Consider the following 19,459-nt stretch of genomic DNA (forward strand, 5'->3'; position numbering starts at 1 on the left):
CTGTGGAAGCCCCACTCTATATTAGGTGGAAAGCAGAAAGTCCATCAAACTGGCTTCAAATGACAAGTGAGCTCATTTATCAAAATAGAAATGAGCATGTTGCAATCACTTAATAATGTCTCCCTTGCAGGTTCCATTCTTGTTTCGACTTTGGCATCACCATTTACATTAGCCATGCATTTGCTAAATTTGCCAAAGCTTTATAATCTTTTTGTAGGTTGGTTCTTTAGATCCTAGCAAACTCATAAAAGTACTCAAATCATCAATACCCAGTCTGTAACTGCATTCAACTGTGATGGTTCTCCCTCTAGGATTCACCAAATTGTGACATTCACATTTTCTGTAGTGTGCTATTTCAGTTCTTAGAAAGACATTGAAAACTAAGATAACTCTGAAATGGGCATTAGCACTGGTCAAGTGACTCAAACCCAAGACTGGTGAATGCAACTGCAATAGCTTGGCTATTGCATTCAGTGAATTGGTTTTCTCTTTAGGTAGACTTTTGCACTAATAACTTCATATATGTTTTTTCTGTATCCTTATCAGATTTTACAAGTTTTAAAGAATTGTCTAACTTTTAAGTGGGAGCAAAAAATCAGTTGACTTTGTTGTCCTGGTGTACTTTAAAAAGAAAAAAAAGGTTGGACTGTCAAAAAGAAATGGGTTATCTGCTGTGTATCGTAATCTGCCTGTAGTACCGGATTTATGTCGATCTTTATTGAATAATAATAATAATCTATTTTTCCATCATGAGCAGGGATTTTGATGTCTACATTTGACATGAAGGATGAATCCAAGGTCCCTCTCATTCCAAAAGCATGGTTGATTATTTCTGCAGTTCCCTTTACTATGTTCTTCTTTTGGCATGGTCACATCCACATAATCCATGCCCATGTTGTGAAAAATACTCCTACTCAATAATTTTTGATTGACTGTTTTATGAACCTACAGGAAGTGATTTGGCAAGGTGAGATTGGTGGAGTATATGCGGCTTTGGATACATTCAAGGCTGAAAAGGCATTTCCTATGTGCAAACTCACACGTTTGTTGCGTGATTCATTGGGTGGGAGGACTAAGACATGTATAATTGGTGGGCCTGTCAAAATTGGACTGGGCCTGTCCTGTTCATTTGGTGGACTTAAAAATAGGCCCCTGTTTGACTTGCAGGCCTAAAATTAGATCAAGTTGGGACCATGGGGGCTAGGTTCGTACAGGACTTGTCTCTATGGGAACTGCACCAAAATGTATGAATTTAGTTTTCCTTTAATTTTTTTTTTTAATTTTCTTGGTGATTTTTATTTTCTCAGTTCTCATTTATTGGATATGTTCATTTGAATCCTTTTCTTACGTACATAAGTGTATATGTTCCATGTTTATGGTGGAGATTGTTGGAGAGTAGCAAGCCTTAATATGTACGGAGTCTCATGGGGCTTCCAACCTTTTCTCAACAAACCTTCTTTTACTACTGTAAAATTCATGCTACTTGGTTAGAGCTGAAGACCTTACCTTCTTTTTATTTTTCTTTTCTTTTTTTTTTCTTCTTATTCTTTTTTTTTTTTTTTTGGTGATCGACGATTGCATCATATTGCATTTGCACCATCAGGTTTGTTCATTCAGAACTTGCACTATGCTGATCAGCTACTGGAATGATCTCTTTTTGATTATTTTTACCATTGTCATATTTCCAAGTTTTAAGTCCTTGACTTAATTACATATGATCAGATGTTGGTAGTGGGAGGAATGCTAATACTGGAAAGGATAATGGGGTCAATCAAAGCACCGACAGAGGCCTTACATCCACCTCTTCACCAGTTTCGCAGGACATAGAAAATAAGGCAACCATTCCAACCATGAGGTAAACTTCATTTATAGATTTTCTGATCATGGGACCACTAGCCTTTGAGGATTTTCAGCCTTTGAATTTGAGGAGTTTCAGGGAAAATTACAACAGATCAACCTATGCTCCTCTCACTATCTTTTTTTCCCCTAAAGGAGGTGCTCGAGTCCAAGGGCTGGAAATGTCCAATCAGGGCTCACCTGATTATCAATTCAGATGAACTACACCTTACATGCGTGTGCAAATAATGAGTTGTTAATGTGCTGTGCAAAAAAGAAAAACAAATCCTCTGTGTAATATAGTTTCTGTTTGAACTAGTGAATATCTGATTGTTGTGTCATTTAATGTTTATTAAGCCACTGAAATTTGATTGTTGAATGTTGTCATATTGATTTGTGTTTATTGATGTTGTTCAATGCGCTAATTTCCAGCATCTTTATGGGATGGAAAAACAAAGACACAAGGTGTTTAAAACAACGAATATTGATGGTGATTAACAGGCTTCCATTCTTTGCTGTTAGGAATGGTGACGATTCTTGGTCACTAGAGACCAGTTCTGGGGGTCTAGTAAATGCTCTTCTTGGTAAGTGAAAAATAAGCTCTTTATTCAACAGTTCTATTCAAATATTTTTCCTCCCAGATTGTCATGGTTACCTTAACCTTATTGTTACTTCAAAACATTTCTCACTTCTTTTGTAAAAATGTAAAAATAGTTAGAGGATTTCATCCTGAATAAATTCAGGCTAAGTTCCGTCTCTGCTGAATCTGATCTACATAATACTATTCAAATTGAGATAGGTCGGTCAGCTGAAAATTGAATAAAATGGCTATCAGGTGCAACATATTCAAAAATCAACAAATATACCGCTGCTTTTTTGTTTTGTTTTGTTTTGTTTTGTATTTGTAGAAATTTTAGTGACAGGCCAAATGTATGGTAACAAATGTAGGCTATGGTGTGTATACACTTTTTCATAGATGCATGTGCAATGCTTGAAGGTTGAATGTTGCAAGCACACTTGCAGGCTTTTAAATTTTTATCAGCCAACACTGAACCAGACTGGGAAACCATCATTCACAGCAATGGGAGCTTAAATTTTTATAAGCTGATCTAAGAGTTCCATCTTGATCATTATGTTTAACTTCTTTCTTCAACAATTTTAGATGGATTTTTTTTTTTCCATCAGCTGCACATTGTATTCTTCCATCTGTGTTAACCAACTTTAGACAAATTTATTTGTTTGCTCTTACAAGAGAATGCTGATGGAGATATTTAACTGTTACATATTCAGCACTACCGCCACTGCTGGAACGAGATTGCAGTGCTTGATAATCAAAGTAATAAACTCAAGAAGCTAGTACTTACAAAGTATTAATAGATCAAACACTGTAGTTTGGCTTCAGAAAACAAGCTCAAAACAAGAGAAATCTGCCTTATTTATGAAAGTGGGGATCGTTGCTCTTCTATTCCAAATCCTTAACACATATTCCTTCTTTCTCATTTTCCTTGTTTTCATTTTTTGTTGCTTATATCAAGCCTTTGAGCCCCTCGGAAATGGAACTATGTGTCCCTTGACAAGGAGCAGTCTGGCCATGGAGGTCTTAATATTTCAATATGATGCAGCCCTTATGCAAATCCACTTATGGAAATGCCATACCTGTAATTTTGAAACAGAAAATATCTCATGAGTTCCTTTCCAGTAACTCCTGCAATTATCATTATCATCATCTAAGCCTTACCCCAAGTAATTGGGATCGGCTACATGAATCTTGTTCCACCATTCCATTCAAGGGCTAGTCCTTCAGTTAGACTGTAGATCATCAAGACTTTTCTTGCTACCTCCATCCACCTCCTTTTGAGCCTTCAACTTGTACCAACTCACTCATCCTAACCTGCATGGTTCTTGGTCTCTGTTGTAATAAAGCTCATGTGTCGGCATGGCATGATAGATCCGAGATCCAAACAAATGTACAGCTCTGAAAATCTTGGCTGAAGTTCTCTAACACATCCACCTATTTCCAATCTTGGCATAGGCCCCAATATATCTTGCGGCCTATGTATCAAGTGGACCAGATTTGTTTTTTGGGAAAACATGTACAGGGTTGGACCAACCTAATGGATGGATTGGATTTTGCATCCATGTGCCATGTTGGCACATTTGTGGCATGTACATGAGCTTTATTGCACATGTGTGTTTGCTTAGCAAAGCTCTGCAATTGTTAGTCTAATAATTTGGAAATAACCAAATCTTAATTCCCTCATCATTCATGACCTGAGCTCCAAATGACAGCAATATTCCTTTCAAGTTCAACTGGAAAGCAACGTTGCTGCCATGTGACTGATTGCTACTTTCCAACTGTGAATGCTAGGAAACATCACAATTTTAGAAATTTACTTTACACATAAAAAGTACTGTTAATTGATATGCGAGACTGCATTGGTTTTCAGGGAAGAGAGAAAAGAGCATGCTATCTGATCTTGAAAAGCATGTGCATATAAGATAGCTGCTGCAGAGGAGTCGCTGAAAAAGAAGAAGCAGGTCATTAGCTACCCTTATTTAATAGTTATTTTGATTTCATGAGATGAAATACCAAGTCAGTAGCCCATCAAATGGTTGTGGGATTGTGAAGCGAAAAGGCTGATATATCCCTATCTTTTGACAAATGGTAAAAATACATGCTTTGAATATCTGTGAAATCAAACACTTTAGCAACATATCTTTTCATTATGACCAGACAGACGCTTAGACCCTTTCAGAAATTAATCTTGATGTTGTGCTTGAGGTAAGAATTCAACTAGGAATCTATTTATGTGGAAATTATTCGTTTAAGGTCCTTGACTTGATTGTTTCAGATCTTTGCATATTGCTTGATGGTCATTTATTGTTTATGCAGTCACAGGTCCCATGATCATGCTAGGATGTGTGCTTATGCTATTACTTGTGTTCCTATATAATGCGCATGTGTGGTTAGTTTCATGTGAATGCAGTGTCGCAATACTGAAGAATGTAGTGTAGTACCCATGGAAGGATCTTGGGAAGCAATCTTTAAGTGCTTATATTTAATAAAATGCACATTTAAGTTATTGATTATTGTGCTTACTGAAACACTAAAGATTTAAACTGAAGATACAATGGTAGTTCAACACCATTTAGCTATCAAATTGGCATTTAGCAAATAAAATGGCTAGAGGCCCGAATTCAATGAGCAATATCAGATTGTTAAGATCGTAGAATCAAGTGTGGATTTGGGCTACATTCAACAATGGGGCCTCAATTTGTTATTTTGTATGCTCTTTGTTTTTTTTAAAGGGTAATTTGTATTGTCTGGGGTTACCAACTTGCCATGCATTTATGCCATATGGTGGATGAGAACCAGACATTAAGAATTGTGCACTATTTGAATTCTAGCTCATGTTTTAATGGTAGCTACATTTTAGACAACAAATGCTACAAATGTCACACATTTGCTTGCTAAATGGGACTCAACAAATTTTATTTATAAATTATTCATTTATAAATGGAAAGGGTGAACTTGTGAACACATGGTAGTGACGTAGCATTAGCTAGCAGCTAGAGCTAGAACAAATTTTGGCATGAGTGTGGGAATGCTGAACGAGTGGCACAATTGGTGATATGTACCATATGCATATACTGTTTAATTTCCCCAGAAAACTGAAGCAAAACCTGCTCAATCTTAATTCTTTGCCAGGAATGAGCTATCTATACCAAGTTTCAATTTTTATTTTTATTTTTTGTCTCACTTTATATCTTTGTACAAACTAGATAAAAACCAGAAAACTGAGTTGAAATGGATAACGTCCAATATGGAAGCCTAAAATTGAACCCTTATTGCATTTCTATCACTCTAGGCTACCTAGCCTTGAGAAATTCTAGAAATTCTATACTCCCGTAAGTTCTGATTCAAAAACAGGCAGAAGACAGGTGGAGTTAATATGTCCATCTCATCTTTCAATCCAAATTGCATTTTTTTTTTTTCATATTTCAGAAATAGGAAAATACTTATTCTTTGGGTGTCTTTTCTAAAACTTTCAGGTGCTTTCTTGTACTAGCCAAGAAATCAAGTGCATGAAGATTCAAGTACTAGAAATCAAGTGATGCTAGCAATGATCTTCGGATTTTCAATGCTGAGAACTTACATAGCAACAATAAAATCTACTACAGGTTTGTTTTCACAACCAAATTTAGGTGGATGCCCTTTTTTGTTGGTGGATTGGTGGTGGCCTTTTTCACCAAGTTGGTGTCTACTTTGAGGCTAAATCATTTTTTGAGTTTTGCAATACTGAGTAATTTGAGAAAACCTGAAGTTTCTGACATAAGTTTCTGATGTAGAGTTTAAGAACCAAAAATGTTAGAAATATGAAGAAATTCTGTGTCCACATTAAGATGTTTCTTGTTGCTTGGTTTTTGCAGGTTCATATGTATGTAGATTCTCTCAAGAAAAGGTTATAGCTTGGTATCAGGTAACACCATTTTATGCCGGGTTTTTCTTTTTTTTCTTTTTTTTTTTTCTTGCCAAACACGCAAGGAACCCATCAGAACATGAACTCAATCCTCGTGTACTGTAGCAATGGACAACCACATGCATTATGACTCATCAGATGTATAGTTATGGATTCACCATTCATAAAAACATGTGTACAGTTGAGTGGGAATGAACCATCCATAAACCATGTGTGCAGTTGAGTGGGAATGAAAGGGACTAATTAAGTCTTGCAATAATGTGAAGGTTCATGTAACTTAAACTTTGCAATCTATTCTTGGCTGTCATTGTCATAAGGCCATAAGATCTAAACATTTTAGCCCTATCTATTAGTTATTGCATGTTAAGGGTGTCTTCATGTGCAAATTTCTACACTTTGCTATATGCCAATATGTGAAGACTTTAGCTGCATTGTACTTAGTGCTCTTTGCCTCCCGATATAAAGCAATCGTTGTAATTTCTTCATTTCTCTGTGTGCTGTCTTCATTGTAACTAACCTGCACTGGTCCTTTGCAATACTATTGTTTGGTTTTTGGCTTTTTGTTAATCCTTTGCTTTTGAGATGACTCAACATTGGGGAGATAAATGGACCCTCCTTGAAACCATAATGATAATTTGGTTTAAAAATCTCAACCATTTATTTTTATAAGTCGGCTTATTGTCATTTGGTCATGTTTCTATTCTTAATAACTTCTTTGAACTCTTTGTGATGTGATAAGATTGTTTGTGTTTGGATGAATGTACTTTTATGTTTGGATGGCTAGTTTGGGTTTATATGGATGTGAATGTGAATATGATGAAACATATTATATATCAGGTGTATATAATATTCTAGCAATTTTGGGGAAAGTGAATAAGAGACTTTTACCTACGCAACTTTTCGTAGGTAAAAGTTTTGTAAGTATTGTAATTATTTTTAGCAACAAAAATTTTCGTCGCTAAAAGTTCAAGCAATATAGCAAAAACTTTCGTTGCTAAAAGTAGAATGAATATTTTTAGTAGCAAAAATTTTCGCTGCTAAAAGTAGAATGAATATTTTTAGTAGCAAAAATTTTCGCTGCTAAAAAGTCTTGTAAGTTTTTTTAACGACGAAAATTTTCGTCGCTAAAAGTGGAACGAACATTTTTAGCAACGAAAGTTTTTTAAGATATTTATGGCAATGAAAAGTTTCGTTGCTAAAAGTCTTGTAAAGTTTTTTTAGCGACGAAAATCTTCGTCGCTAAAAGTTGAACTTCTATTTTTGGCAGCGAAAATTTTCGCTGCTAAAAGTCTTGTACAGTTTTTTTAGCGACGAACATTTTCGTCGCTAAAAGTTTAAGGTATATTATTTTTTTAGCGAAGAAAATTTTCGTCACTAAAAGTGGAACGTATATTTTTGGCAGCGAAAAATTTTGCTGCTAAAAGTCTTGTGATGTTTTTTTAACGATGAAAATTTTCGTCACTGAAAATATTGCCTTTGGCGACGATTCAAATTTTTCGCCGATAAAACCCTTCTACCTCGGTGTTTTAGCGACGAAAAGTTTCGTTGCTAAAAGTGGGATTTCATGTAGTGGATTTCATCATCTCAACACACCATCTCTCCAATCAAATTAGATACAGTCCATAGCTTCATTTTAGAATATTGTTATCATCTCCATCGTCTAAGTCTGCCAGAATAAATCTACTATATTAAATTGTTCCATAGTGGACCTATCGTGTTGCTGCACGCTGGATCCAGATAAGACTTGTCTTATCCTGGAAGCAATTCGCCTGTAACCCATCGGTAGTTGATAAGGGGGCGAATCACGCTTTAAGGACAGTGTATTTTATACGTGATTCAGCCTAGTGATAATCTTTATTTATTTTATTTTTTTTCTTTCAGTGTATCCAAAAGAAAATTTTCTAACATTCTTCTATACTTGGCTAGTATGGTTATCCCTGGAGCTACAAACATGCCGTTATGGAGAACTGACGGTGTGGTTTTCATAATACTCCTTCACGTGGGTGCGGTGGAGTTCCTGTATTACTGGGCACACAGAGCATTGCACCATCATTTTCTGTACTCTCGCTACCACTCCCACTACCATTCCTCTGTCGTCACCGAGCCCATCAAAGGTAAGAAATTCTTCATTTTCCATTGATTTTTCTTTGGGTGCGTTTGGATACACCCTAAATCTCAAGAAGAACGGATTTTTATTTTTATTTTAATCTCATACACACGCAACGTGGTTACTCGAACCCATGAAGTCAAACGTTGAAACGCAGTCTGTCTACCGATGTCTACCTAAATCACCTGTACGATTGGAGCTACATATAACCCACCGTGATATATATGTGAAATCTAAACCGTGCATCTGGTGAGCCCAGCCATGGTAGGCCAAGATTCCAAACATCATCTCTATCTGTAACTCAGATGGAAATCAAGGAGGGTGACGCCTACCATCGAAACTCACAGATGAAGTATCCATCGGTGGTGAAATCCCACTACGGCGTGAGTGTGTTAAAAAAAAAAAAAGTTATGGTTTTCACCGTGTGTTGCATATACCATCCAAACCATTCATCAAGTTAGAACCACCAGGGCGAAGCTACACAAAAAATCACTAGATCCAAAAAAATTCAGGTGATTGCACATTACTCTTTGTAGTTTGTCTCACCATGATTTTGGATCAGGATGATTGTGGGGATGTGCGGTAAGCATGAGGTGGAGTTTGGATAACACGTTACAGGTGGGCCCCCACAGCTCAAACGCATCATCTTAACTTGCGTTTCTACGGCATGTTAACAAAATCCATAGTGAAATAGGAAACGGATTGGCTACTCTCCCCCTGCCACCAGCCAATGGCTGGTGGTCGTGCTCTGTCGGCCCCACCATGATGTACGTGTTTCATCCATGCCGTCCATCTATTTTTCCAGATAATTTTATATTACAAGACAAAAAATGAGTTATATCGCAATCTTAACTGGACCACATTATAGGAAACAGTTTTGAATGAGCGTGGACCATTAAAACCTTTTGGGGGCCATTAAAGTTTTGGATCAATATGATCTTTGGTTTTTCCCTTCATCTGATCCTGTATGACCTAATCAACAGATTGGATGTCAAATAAACAGTACAATGGGCCATAGGAGGATTTTAATGGTGGATATTCAATCACCATTGTTTTCCTGTGGTGTGGTCCACCTGAGATTTATATCCCTCTCATTTTTGGTATGAAACTCTAAAATAATCCGTAAAAATGGATGAACGAAATGGATGAATCACATACATCATAGTGGGGCCCACAGAGCACCGGGCGTAGCCAATCCGTTTCCAGTGAAATACAACATTCTACCTTTCATTGGGACATCGAAACGCAACCTTTCATGTATCTGGTACTTCATATGCTGTTTTTCCTACATAATGAACAATACATCAATGTTGAGAGACGAGCCCTGAGAATTCTCCCGGAGCATTCCAGATCTCAAGTCATAGTTTTTAGCACTCTTCACCCAAGAACAGTGGAGAGAGGCAAAGGGACTGCAGTCATCCAAGGCACTTGTTTTACGCACTGAGTAAAATATATATGCAAGTCTATATGGCCCACCATATTTTAATTATAAAATTTACCTTGTTCATTAAGCTTTGTAGTCTATGTTAGGTTATGAGTGAAAAATTAGCTACATATATATAAGCCACACCACATGAAACAGTAAGCACGGGATGCTAACCAGGTTTAAATCACTCGAACAAGAGAAGGTACAAATGTCGGTCAGGCAAACACTCAGCTAGGTCACGGTTCTATGTGAAGCTAGCAGTCACTTTCACTCTCGATCTCCGCATTATGGCGCTGCATGAAGGAAAAACGGAGAAGGTGCATTAAAAGACATAAAGGAAGTGGGCCTATTTTAAATCATTCACTGTACTGTAAAATCTCAGACCGTTTCATGCCAAACAGCGCTATAATTTCATGTAGAATTTATTTTCTTAGCCTCTTTTAGCTAATGTCATGAAAATTAATTGTCTAGGCAAAAATGTCCAAATCTACTGGCCTTATATACAGTAGGAATAAATAGATTACGAAATTTAGAATAAAATGCCAGCGCATTTGGAATATATATATATATATATATATATATATATATATAAAATACGCAGCAGAGTTCTGAAATCATCTAGCAAAATGTATGATTTCACAAATGCAAACTCAGACATGTACAGGATATCCGAGCCCTGTATTAGATAGGACCCACTCTATAAACTATTGGGTTAATTAAAAGATGGGGCTGGGCAAATATGATGATGTGCATCCCGTTTGCACTGTTCCTTACCGTGTAGTTCACTTGAGTTTTGGATTGACCAGATTTTGGGCTCATATTCAAACATCATCTTGTGCCACCAGCATGGACAAACTAGATGTCACATACACCACGGTGGCCTCCACAAAAGTTTCAATGATGAGCTTTATTGCAAGGACTTGTATTCTTTAATTCAAGGCATATCAGCAAAGTTAAAGGATATGACAGATGATGATTGAAAAAAATTGGACTGGAAGGCGGTGGGGTTTATTAGACAATGGTTGGACGATTCCGTATTCCACCATATGTCTACGGAGACATCAGCCGCTAGACTATGGCTGAAATTACAAGGGCTGTATGAGAGGAAGACAGCCGATAATAAGATTTTTCTGATAAGGCGACTTGTGAATCTCAAGTTCAAAGATGGTAGTTCTATGGCTGAGCACATGAATGAAGTCAACAATATATTGAACTAGCTTTTCGCTAGGAAGATGGTCTTGGATGATGAATTATAGGCTTTGCTATTACTTAGTTCATTGCTTAATACTTGGGAGACATTAGTGGTGTCTCTAAGTAACTCCGCGCCAGACGGAAAAGTATTCATAGAACATGTAACTAGCTGTCTCTTCAATGAGGAAACAAGGAGGAAGTCTTAGGGGTCTACTCAGCAAGAGGCCCTTCTGACACAAGAACGAGGGAGAGGAAAGAATAGGAAGGGCGGGAAGGTCTGAGATAAATTAAGAGGCAAGTTGCGTAGCAGGAAGAATATTGAATGCTGGAATTATGGTAAGAAGGGACACTATAAGCATGAATGTCGTAAGAATAAGAACGAAAAGAAAGAAAAAGGAAAGGAGAAGGAAGATGAATTAGATTCTACTGCGGTCGCTTCAGATAGTGACGTTAAAGTTATTTTTTCAGCAGATCACGATGTATGTCTCACGGCTACGAGTTAGGACACCGACTTGGTGATAGACTCGGGAGCTTCGTTTCATGTGACTCCATGTAAGAATTTCTTCACAAGTTACAAGTAATGTGATTATGAGACCGTGAAGATGAGAAATTAGGCATATCGAAGATCGTAGGGGTCAGTGATATTTATGTGAAGACCGATGTGGGCTGCACATTGGTTCTCAAGGATGTGAGGCATATCCTAGACCTTCGCCTCAACTTGATGTTGACGGGAAGGTTGATGATGATAGCTATGAAAGTCAGTTTGCTGGTGGGTGCTGGAAGCTCATCAAGGGTTCATTGATTGTAGCCATAGGAAAGAAGTGTTGCACCCTTTATAAGGCAAGTGTCAGTATGTGCAAGGGTGGGTTGAACGCAGCGAAAGATTTGGCTATTGACATGTGTCACAGGCGTCTAGGCCACATGAGTGAAAAATGACTTCAGCTACTAGCGAGGAAGCGGCTCCTTCCAGATGTGATAGGAATACCTCTCAAAACTTATATTGATTGTTTATCAGGGAAATAACATAAAGTTTCATTCGTTAAATCTGCTTCTCATGTTAATAAAGTGCATGCATTAGATTTGATTTATTATAATGTTTGTGGTCCTATAAGGACAAAAACCTTGGGTGAGGCATTGTATTTTGTTACTTTTATAGATGATGCATCTAGGAGGGTTTGGGTTTATACTTTGAAATCCAAGGACGATGTCTTTGGTGTTTTTAAATTGTTTCATGCCATGGTCAAGAGAAAGAGACAGGTAGATCATTGAAGTGCATCCGCACTGACAATGGTGGTAAATGTATTGGTGACTTTCATGAGTATTGTAAGTCCCTGGGTATACGGCATAAACACATGGTTCCCAAGACCCCCCAGCATAATGGTGTAGCTGAGTGAATGAATCGTACCATTGTTGAAAGAATCAAATGCATGTTATCTCCTGCGAAATTGCGCAAGATGTTCTAGAGAGAAGCAATTCACACGGCAGTGTATTTGATAAACAAGTCTCCATTAGCCCCTTGAATAGAGAAGTATCTAAGAAGGTGTGGACTGGACATGATCCATCGTACAGTTATCTCAGGGTGTTTGGATGCAGGGCATCCGTTCACGTACCAAAGGACGAGAGGTCCAATCTGGATATGAAGATCAGGCAGTGTGTGTTCTTGGGGTACGATGATGAAAAGTTCAGTTACAGATTATGGGATCCGACCGAGAAGAAGCTCGTCAGGAACAAAGATGTGGTATGCTTTGAAGATCAGTGTATCAAAGACATTAGTAAGCTAGAAAAGAACCAACCTAGTTCAGGTGAGCTAGAAGACATGGATTTGGTTATTTCTCCCGTGGTGCCTGATAACGGAGGAGTACAACAAGGTGCAGAGGACGAGAGAGTTCATTCAGAAGATAGACCAGGGGAGCAACCCCCATTTGATCCATCTGTTGAGTCACAGGTGAGGAGGTCATCTAGGGACAGACAGCCGTCCAAGAGGTACTTGTTGTATGAGTACATTATGCTGACTGATGGGGAGAGCCAGAAGATTATTTTAAGGCCCTAACCGACAAGTATAAGGGGGAGTGGTTGAAAACTATGCAAGAGGAGATGAAATCCTTACATAAGAACCATACATATGATGTTGTGAAATTGCTTAAGGGTAAGAAAGCTTTGAGCAACAAATGGGTGTTCAAAAGGAAGGTTGAGCAGAAGAATTCACAGATGAGGTTCAAAGCCAGACTTGTGGTGAAAGGGTTTGGTCAGAGGAAAGGCATAGCCTTCGAGGAGATATTCTCACCAGTGGTGAAGATGACATCCATACCGGTGTTGCTTAGGTTGGCAACTAGCATGGATCTGGAGATAGAGCAGTTAGATGTTAAAACCGTCTTTCTCCATGGTGACTTGGAAGAAGAGATCTACATGTACCAACCAAAGGGGTTTAAAGTCAAGGGCAAAGTGCATATGGTGTGTAGGCTGAGGAAGAGCTTGTATGGGCTGAAACAAGCTCCACGACAATGGTACAAGAAGTTCAAGTCGTTTATGTTGAAGCATGGGTATGACAGAACGGAATCGACCACTGTGTGTTCACATACAAGTTCTCAGATGGTGATTTCTTAGTTCTACTGTTATACGTTGATGACATGCTCATCATGGGAAAAGACATCAAGAAGATCGACAGGCTGAAACAGGAGTTGGGCAAGTCATTTGCGATGAAAGACTTGGGCCCGGCTAAACAGATCCTAGGAATGGAGATAACCTATGACAGAAGCAGCATAAAGCTTTGGCTGTTACAAGAGTGGTATATTGAAAAAGTCTTAGAGCGGTTCAATATGAATATAGCGAAGCTGGTCAGTACTCCACTGGATGGTCACTTCAAATTGAACGATATGCATTGTCCCAAGACGAAGGCAGAGGCGGAAGAAATGTAGAAGATACCCTACGCGTCAGCTGTAAGAAGTTTGATGTATGCTATGGTGTGTACATGCCCAGACATAGCATATGTGGTTGGTGTTGTCAGCCAGTATCTTTCTAATCCTGAAAAAAAGCATTGGGCATCGGTGAAATGGATACTGCGGTATCTAAGAGGCTCATCCAGGTTGAGCCTATGCTATGGTGACGGAAAACCTGTGTTAGAGGGCTACACAGATGCAGATATGGCAGGTGACATAGACTCCATGACGTCTACATCGGGGTTCATGTTCACGTTTGTAGGAGAAGCGGTTTCTTGGCAGAGCAAGTTACAAAGGTCGTAGCGTTGTTGACGATAGAGGTCGAGTACATTGCATTCACAGAAGCATGTAAAGAGATGCTTCGGATGAAGAGGTTCCTACAGGAACTTAGCTTGAAGCAGGAGCAACACGTGGTATATTGCGATATTCAAAGTGCTACATACTTAAGCAAAAATCCAAGTTAGCACTCCAAGTCGAAGCACATAGAGATTCGGTATCACTGGATCAGGGATACTTTGGAACAGAAGCTGTTACAGCTTGAGAAGGTACACACAGACGATAATGGGTCAGACATGATGATCAAGGATTTGCTCAAGGGCAAGTTTGAGGTTTGTAGAAACCGGGCTGGCTTGAAGATGACAGATTTCTCCTATATCAAAAAGGGGGAGTGTAACGCCCCAAATTTTGAGGGTCGAGCAAAGCTTTACTCTCGAGATCTAGCACAACACTTATGCAATATGGATAATGATGTTCATATTTTCGTTTATATTAGTGAGTTTAAACATGAGTGAGATTATACTAAAACAGCATATCATATTCCAGATATAATTGAATCAAGCATGCGGAAGTCAGAAGCATATGCATTTAAATATGAAAGCGTTTCACAACCTCTGGAGTTTGAGTATGTGGCCGGTCTGAATATATACATGTGTTGTTTCAAAATATACAAAATATGGAAAACAAATGTGTTCGACTAAATCTAAAAATCCCTATAGTCCCTGCGCGTCGGTACGAGGTCTATATAAACCCGCTCGAGAGCTGAACATAGGAGAACTCTTCCTCCTTATCCATGAAGTCCTGCTTTGTCGCATAAACTTCATCAACACCTGCATCTAAACCAGAGTCTGGTTGGTGTTTTAAAACATCATCCTAGGGTGGGAGTGAGTGATCAACTCAGTGGTACTATAAGGCAAAGGTTAACATGTTATCAATTTAATCAAGCAGTAATGATAAGGCAATACAACAATCACTTCCTAACTACTCTTGTTAATGCAGGAATGGAGTGCAAGTAATGATGTATGCCCTTACACAAAGCTGTCTCACAAGTGACTCTGACAACAAATTTCGCATATGTTAACACTCCCTAAAGTGCACTTTCCTCGTCAAAAGCACATCCTAACTAATGTAATATGATGCATGGTCTTGTTAGTCGAGTACTTAATTAAGCTTATTCATACAGCAGGTTTGAGAAGCCAAAGTACCTCCCTTTATATCATTAACCCAAACCAAAGGATTCATCTAGGGTCGTCAATCCTAGTTAATCACACACGGTAGGAAAATTATAGAGCATCACTTATAATGAAAAGCAGTCGATAGACAAGTTCAAAGTTTATACTCGCGGTCACCACGAGGAGGCTCGTCACCTTAGGTAGGCCAACAACTCGAATACGGTGTCCCATACCACCATGTTCTGCTCACGAGTCTGGGTTGCTCACTGGTCATTATGAGGAGGCTCGTCACCCCAGCGTAGGTTGACAGATTGAACACGGTGTCCCATACCACCATGCTCGGCTCATGAGTCTTAGCGGATCGTGGTACCATGGTTAAAGTGGGCCTTTACATCGGAGAGGGGTACCTTAGATTCAAGCAGTGGTGTCTATATATGGTAAACATTTAATAGGCCAATCGATTTATTAGACAAATTCAATTGGTATGGGCACACACTGACTTACTCGTTGGAGAAGAAGAGCAAATGAGCGAAAAAGAGCGACGATCGTTGTGTGACCCGGATTTATCGAATATATCCAATGTGGTGAGACTAATTCGGCCATCCGAATAGGAATTGTTACCGATTGCCTGGACTACGTTGTATCCCTAATCTTACTCAGATGCAATAAGTAAACACATGTAATAATAATCTCAACATTTAGCAATAATCCAAATAAATTCCTCATTTGAGCATTTCATCATACACCTTGATCATATTACCTAACACTTGCATTTTATCCATAAATCGCGTAGATGTAATTAAGATTACATGAAGGAAACTATACATATGAATAAGGTAATTGAGAATCCTATCTAAATATCCTTAATAACTACATATCATCAACACTTTTTCATCCAGACAATTTATCAAGCACTTAAGTTACACTTCACCAAAATGCATAGATTAGATTAGTTACGACATATATTATGACGATTCCTTACACAGAGAGGTCATCATGCATATGATAAACATGAATCCTAGATTAGAAGTCATGGAAAATACAAATCATATTTACTTGTTCATTCAAGCATTTCAACAAACACATGGGATGCATATTCTGTTCAACATAGTCCATATATATATATAATATATCAAAATCGGCGTGTGTAAGACGATATGATAGCAATTAAGTTAGACATAAATCATTAGTTGACATTGAAAGCATTGAAAACTATAACCTAAATGTTTATAGTCCACACCTTTCGTCGAAATACTGGATTCGGACTCGGTTAGAATTTTACGTTTCCAAAAACAGAGCGTCGGGTACCTAAATAGTGAAATCGGTTAGCTAGGTTGACAAACAACCATTCTAAATCTCAACTACGGTATTAGGGTTATGATTTCTTACCCAAATCGTAACTGAAACAGATCGTGTAACGAAATGGGAAAGTGATTCGAGGCGTGGAGTTGTGGGAGAGAATCATAGTAACAATCTCCCAGGATTTCTCTTCTCTCCTTACTCCTTTTTCTTCTTTTCTATCTTCTCTCTCATAGGGTTTGGAGAAATTCGTATGAGAGAGGGGAGGTGGTATAAGGGCTATATATAGCCCAGAAGTGATGCAAATGGCCCTAGGGCCCTGATATACTTAGGTTATAACCAAAGGGCGAATGTTTTTGACTAACGGGGCACACAGGGAGGCCCATTACTCACCTATGACACAGGGTAAGTTCCCTGACAGTGGATCTATACCAAGATGTGGTTTCAGTGCGATCGGATAAGCTGATCGACCGTGGAGGACCCGTATCAAATGAACAGTCATACTTACTCGATCGGGGCTACAGTTATACGGATATGGGCAGGGAGATTTCCTTTTCCCATGGGTAAAGTTTGGTCAGAAACTGATGATCCGAAATCTCCAATTTCGCGCATGAGTGAATGACTCAATTCACTTAAGTTTCATTACGTTTTCTAAAGATATTTGCGTTTCTCACACACTTCACTCAGGGCTCAAGTTGTGCGTTTCTAAACACTATCTGGGCTCGATTCCCGCCATGATTGTCAAGCCCAGTAGGATGGACATAATCCTATAGTTTTGCGGTCGTAGGATTCTCGTCATGCGGTCTAGGTCCGATACGGAGTTTTAATATGTTCCCGAGAGCGACAGGCTCTTGAAATTTCTCCTAGGTCTTTATATAGCATTGAGTCAGTGATATTAATGGTTTTAGGTCTTCTTATTTATGAAAATGGTGGCCCAAGCTTAATCTATCAATTATTTAGTTTAGTAGTTAAATAAATTTCCGTCTAAGTTACGGCAGGACACGGTCCTTGGATAATTCTGCCTGAGGTGGTACTCGGGTCCTTGTAAGGATTTTTCTAAGACGTTATAGGGAGATTTGATGGGGTTTTTTGCCCAGGCTCGACCGGTGGTGAGCTTCACTCGACCGGTTGAGGGTTGGTGCACGACCAATCGTGGGATGACTCGACTCGTTTTTCAGCGAATTGTGGTTTTGAATTTCTGAGGTGCTCGACCAGTCGTGGGATGTGCTCGAGTGATTGAGGGTGCCGCTCGATCGGTCGAGGACTTCGCATGACCAGTCGAGGTTATGCAGATTTGATTTCGTCTTTGTGCGGGATGCGAAAATTTGAGGCGGTTTCACAAGAGGTGCGAAAGGGAGTTGCCTAAACTATAAATAGGGGTCCCTAGGGCTTTTCTAGGGTATGCAAGAGGGTTTCCTAAAGCTTTGCAAGAGTTTGTTAAAGGGTTTAGGGCTATCAAATGTGTGTGTGTGTGAGAGAGAGAGAGAGAGAGAGAGAGAGCTTATAGAAGGGAGGTTATGCTCGTGGAGGTGATCTACTGTGCAATCAAATCTCAGCGCTTCTACATTCTTGTGATCGGTGAGATCTCTCCGTTTTTCTTTTATTCTCTTATTGTTTATCCACTCCTGCATGAGTGAAGAAGGTTGTAACATTCTACTTCATAGTGGATTGTTGATTTGGACGAGATCCTGTGGTTTTTACCTCTTTGAGGGTTTTCCACGTAAAAATATTTTGTGTGGTGTGGTTTATGCTTTGATTTATTTCATTGCTTTATTATCCCATAATTCTGGTTTATTTTGGGAGGCTAGATCCTAAGGTTTTCTGCAAGGCCCCCAACAATAGGGAAGGTAAGCTGTTGCAGACGCTTTAGCCAGATCCGCCAGCGAAGGATGGCCAGACCGAATATTCAACTCGTGCTCTCTTTCCTATAGCCCACTAGATTTTTTAATCAAACTAAAAAAATTGGCCTCGAATGTTTCATGAGGTGCCTCATCTAGTAGACCATCTGAATTTTGGTCCATCTAGGCCCAAGCAAAGCTTAGGCTTACATTGGAAAATGTAGGCTGAGCTTGTTGGACAGAGCTCAGCCCAGCCCTTGCCTTGTCAATTGGCACCCCTACGCAAAAGGTAAGATCTGTTGTAGATGAGGCATAACTCCAAAACCAGCTTTGATTAAATGATAAATACATCTGATTTGTTGGATTGGGAACATTGACTAATAGTCACAAATTTTCTATTTGCACACGTGTAAACAAAATTTTGGTAGAATCACATGTGCGAACAATAAATTATAGTGCTCCTGGTTGCATATGGATACGTGGACAGTCCAATTAATCAATATGGACCATCCACTAGGTTGAGCCCACACTTCGTGGACCACCATGTGAAAATCACATTAATTGGATGATCCGCATGCATGCAGGCAATAGTTGGCCTTGTTTCCTATGACCACTCGTTGTCCTGGATGCAATGGTTAGGATCATCTGACCAAAGTCTTTCCTTGGAATTATACAGAAATTCATAATTCAACGATAATCCATTTTTATTTTCCTTTTGCTCCTCCTGCAGCTGTGATTCATCCGTTTGCAGAAAGAGTCCAGATTAGCTAGTTGTGTACGTCAGCTAATATACAACAGATTAGCTAGTTAACCATACACATATTAGCCAATGTACACCATATTAGCTACTGACAGGTGGAGTTTGCAAAACTCTATTGTGAAGTGACGTCACCCACT

At 38.9% G+C, this 19,459-nt stretch overlaps 1 protein-coding gene across 1 annotated transcript in view; it reads left to right on the plus strand.

Moving 5' to 3' along the window:
- The first annotated feature begins 249 nt into the window (after nucleotides 1-249).
- The window catches only part of LOC131226837 (intermediate cleaving peptidase 55, mitochondrial-like), a 105,726-nt gene continuing 86,516 nt past the window's right edge, over nucleotides 250-19,459 (plus strand). The window contains exons 1-5 of the mRNA XM_058222558.1: nucleotides 250-276; nucleotides 758-798; nucleotides 952-1,090; nucleotides 1,723-1,855; nucleotides 2,359-2,420. Of these exons, the coding sequence (XP_058078541.1) occupies nucleotides 766-798; nucleotides 952-1,090; nucleotides 1,723-1,855; nucleotides 2,359-2,420 (367 nt within the window). The 5' untranslated portion in view covers nucleotides 250-276; nucleotides 758-765. The remainder of the gene's footprint in view (nucleotides 277-757; nucleotides 799-951; nucleotides 1,091-1,722; nucleotides 1,856-2,358; nucleotides 2,421-19,459) is intronic.

The sequence above is a fragment of the Magnolia sinica genome, chromosome 15, assembly GCF_029962835.1.
Source record: "Magnolia sinica isolate HGM2019 chromosome 15, MsV1, whole genome shotgun sequence".
Taxonomy (NCBI): domain Eukaryota; kingdom Viridiplantae; phylum Streptophyta; class Magnoliopsida; order Magnoliales; family Magnoliaceae; genus Magnolia; species Magnolia sinica.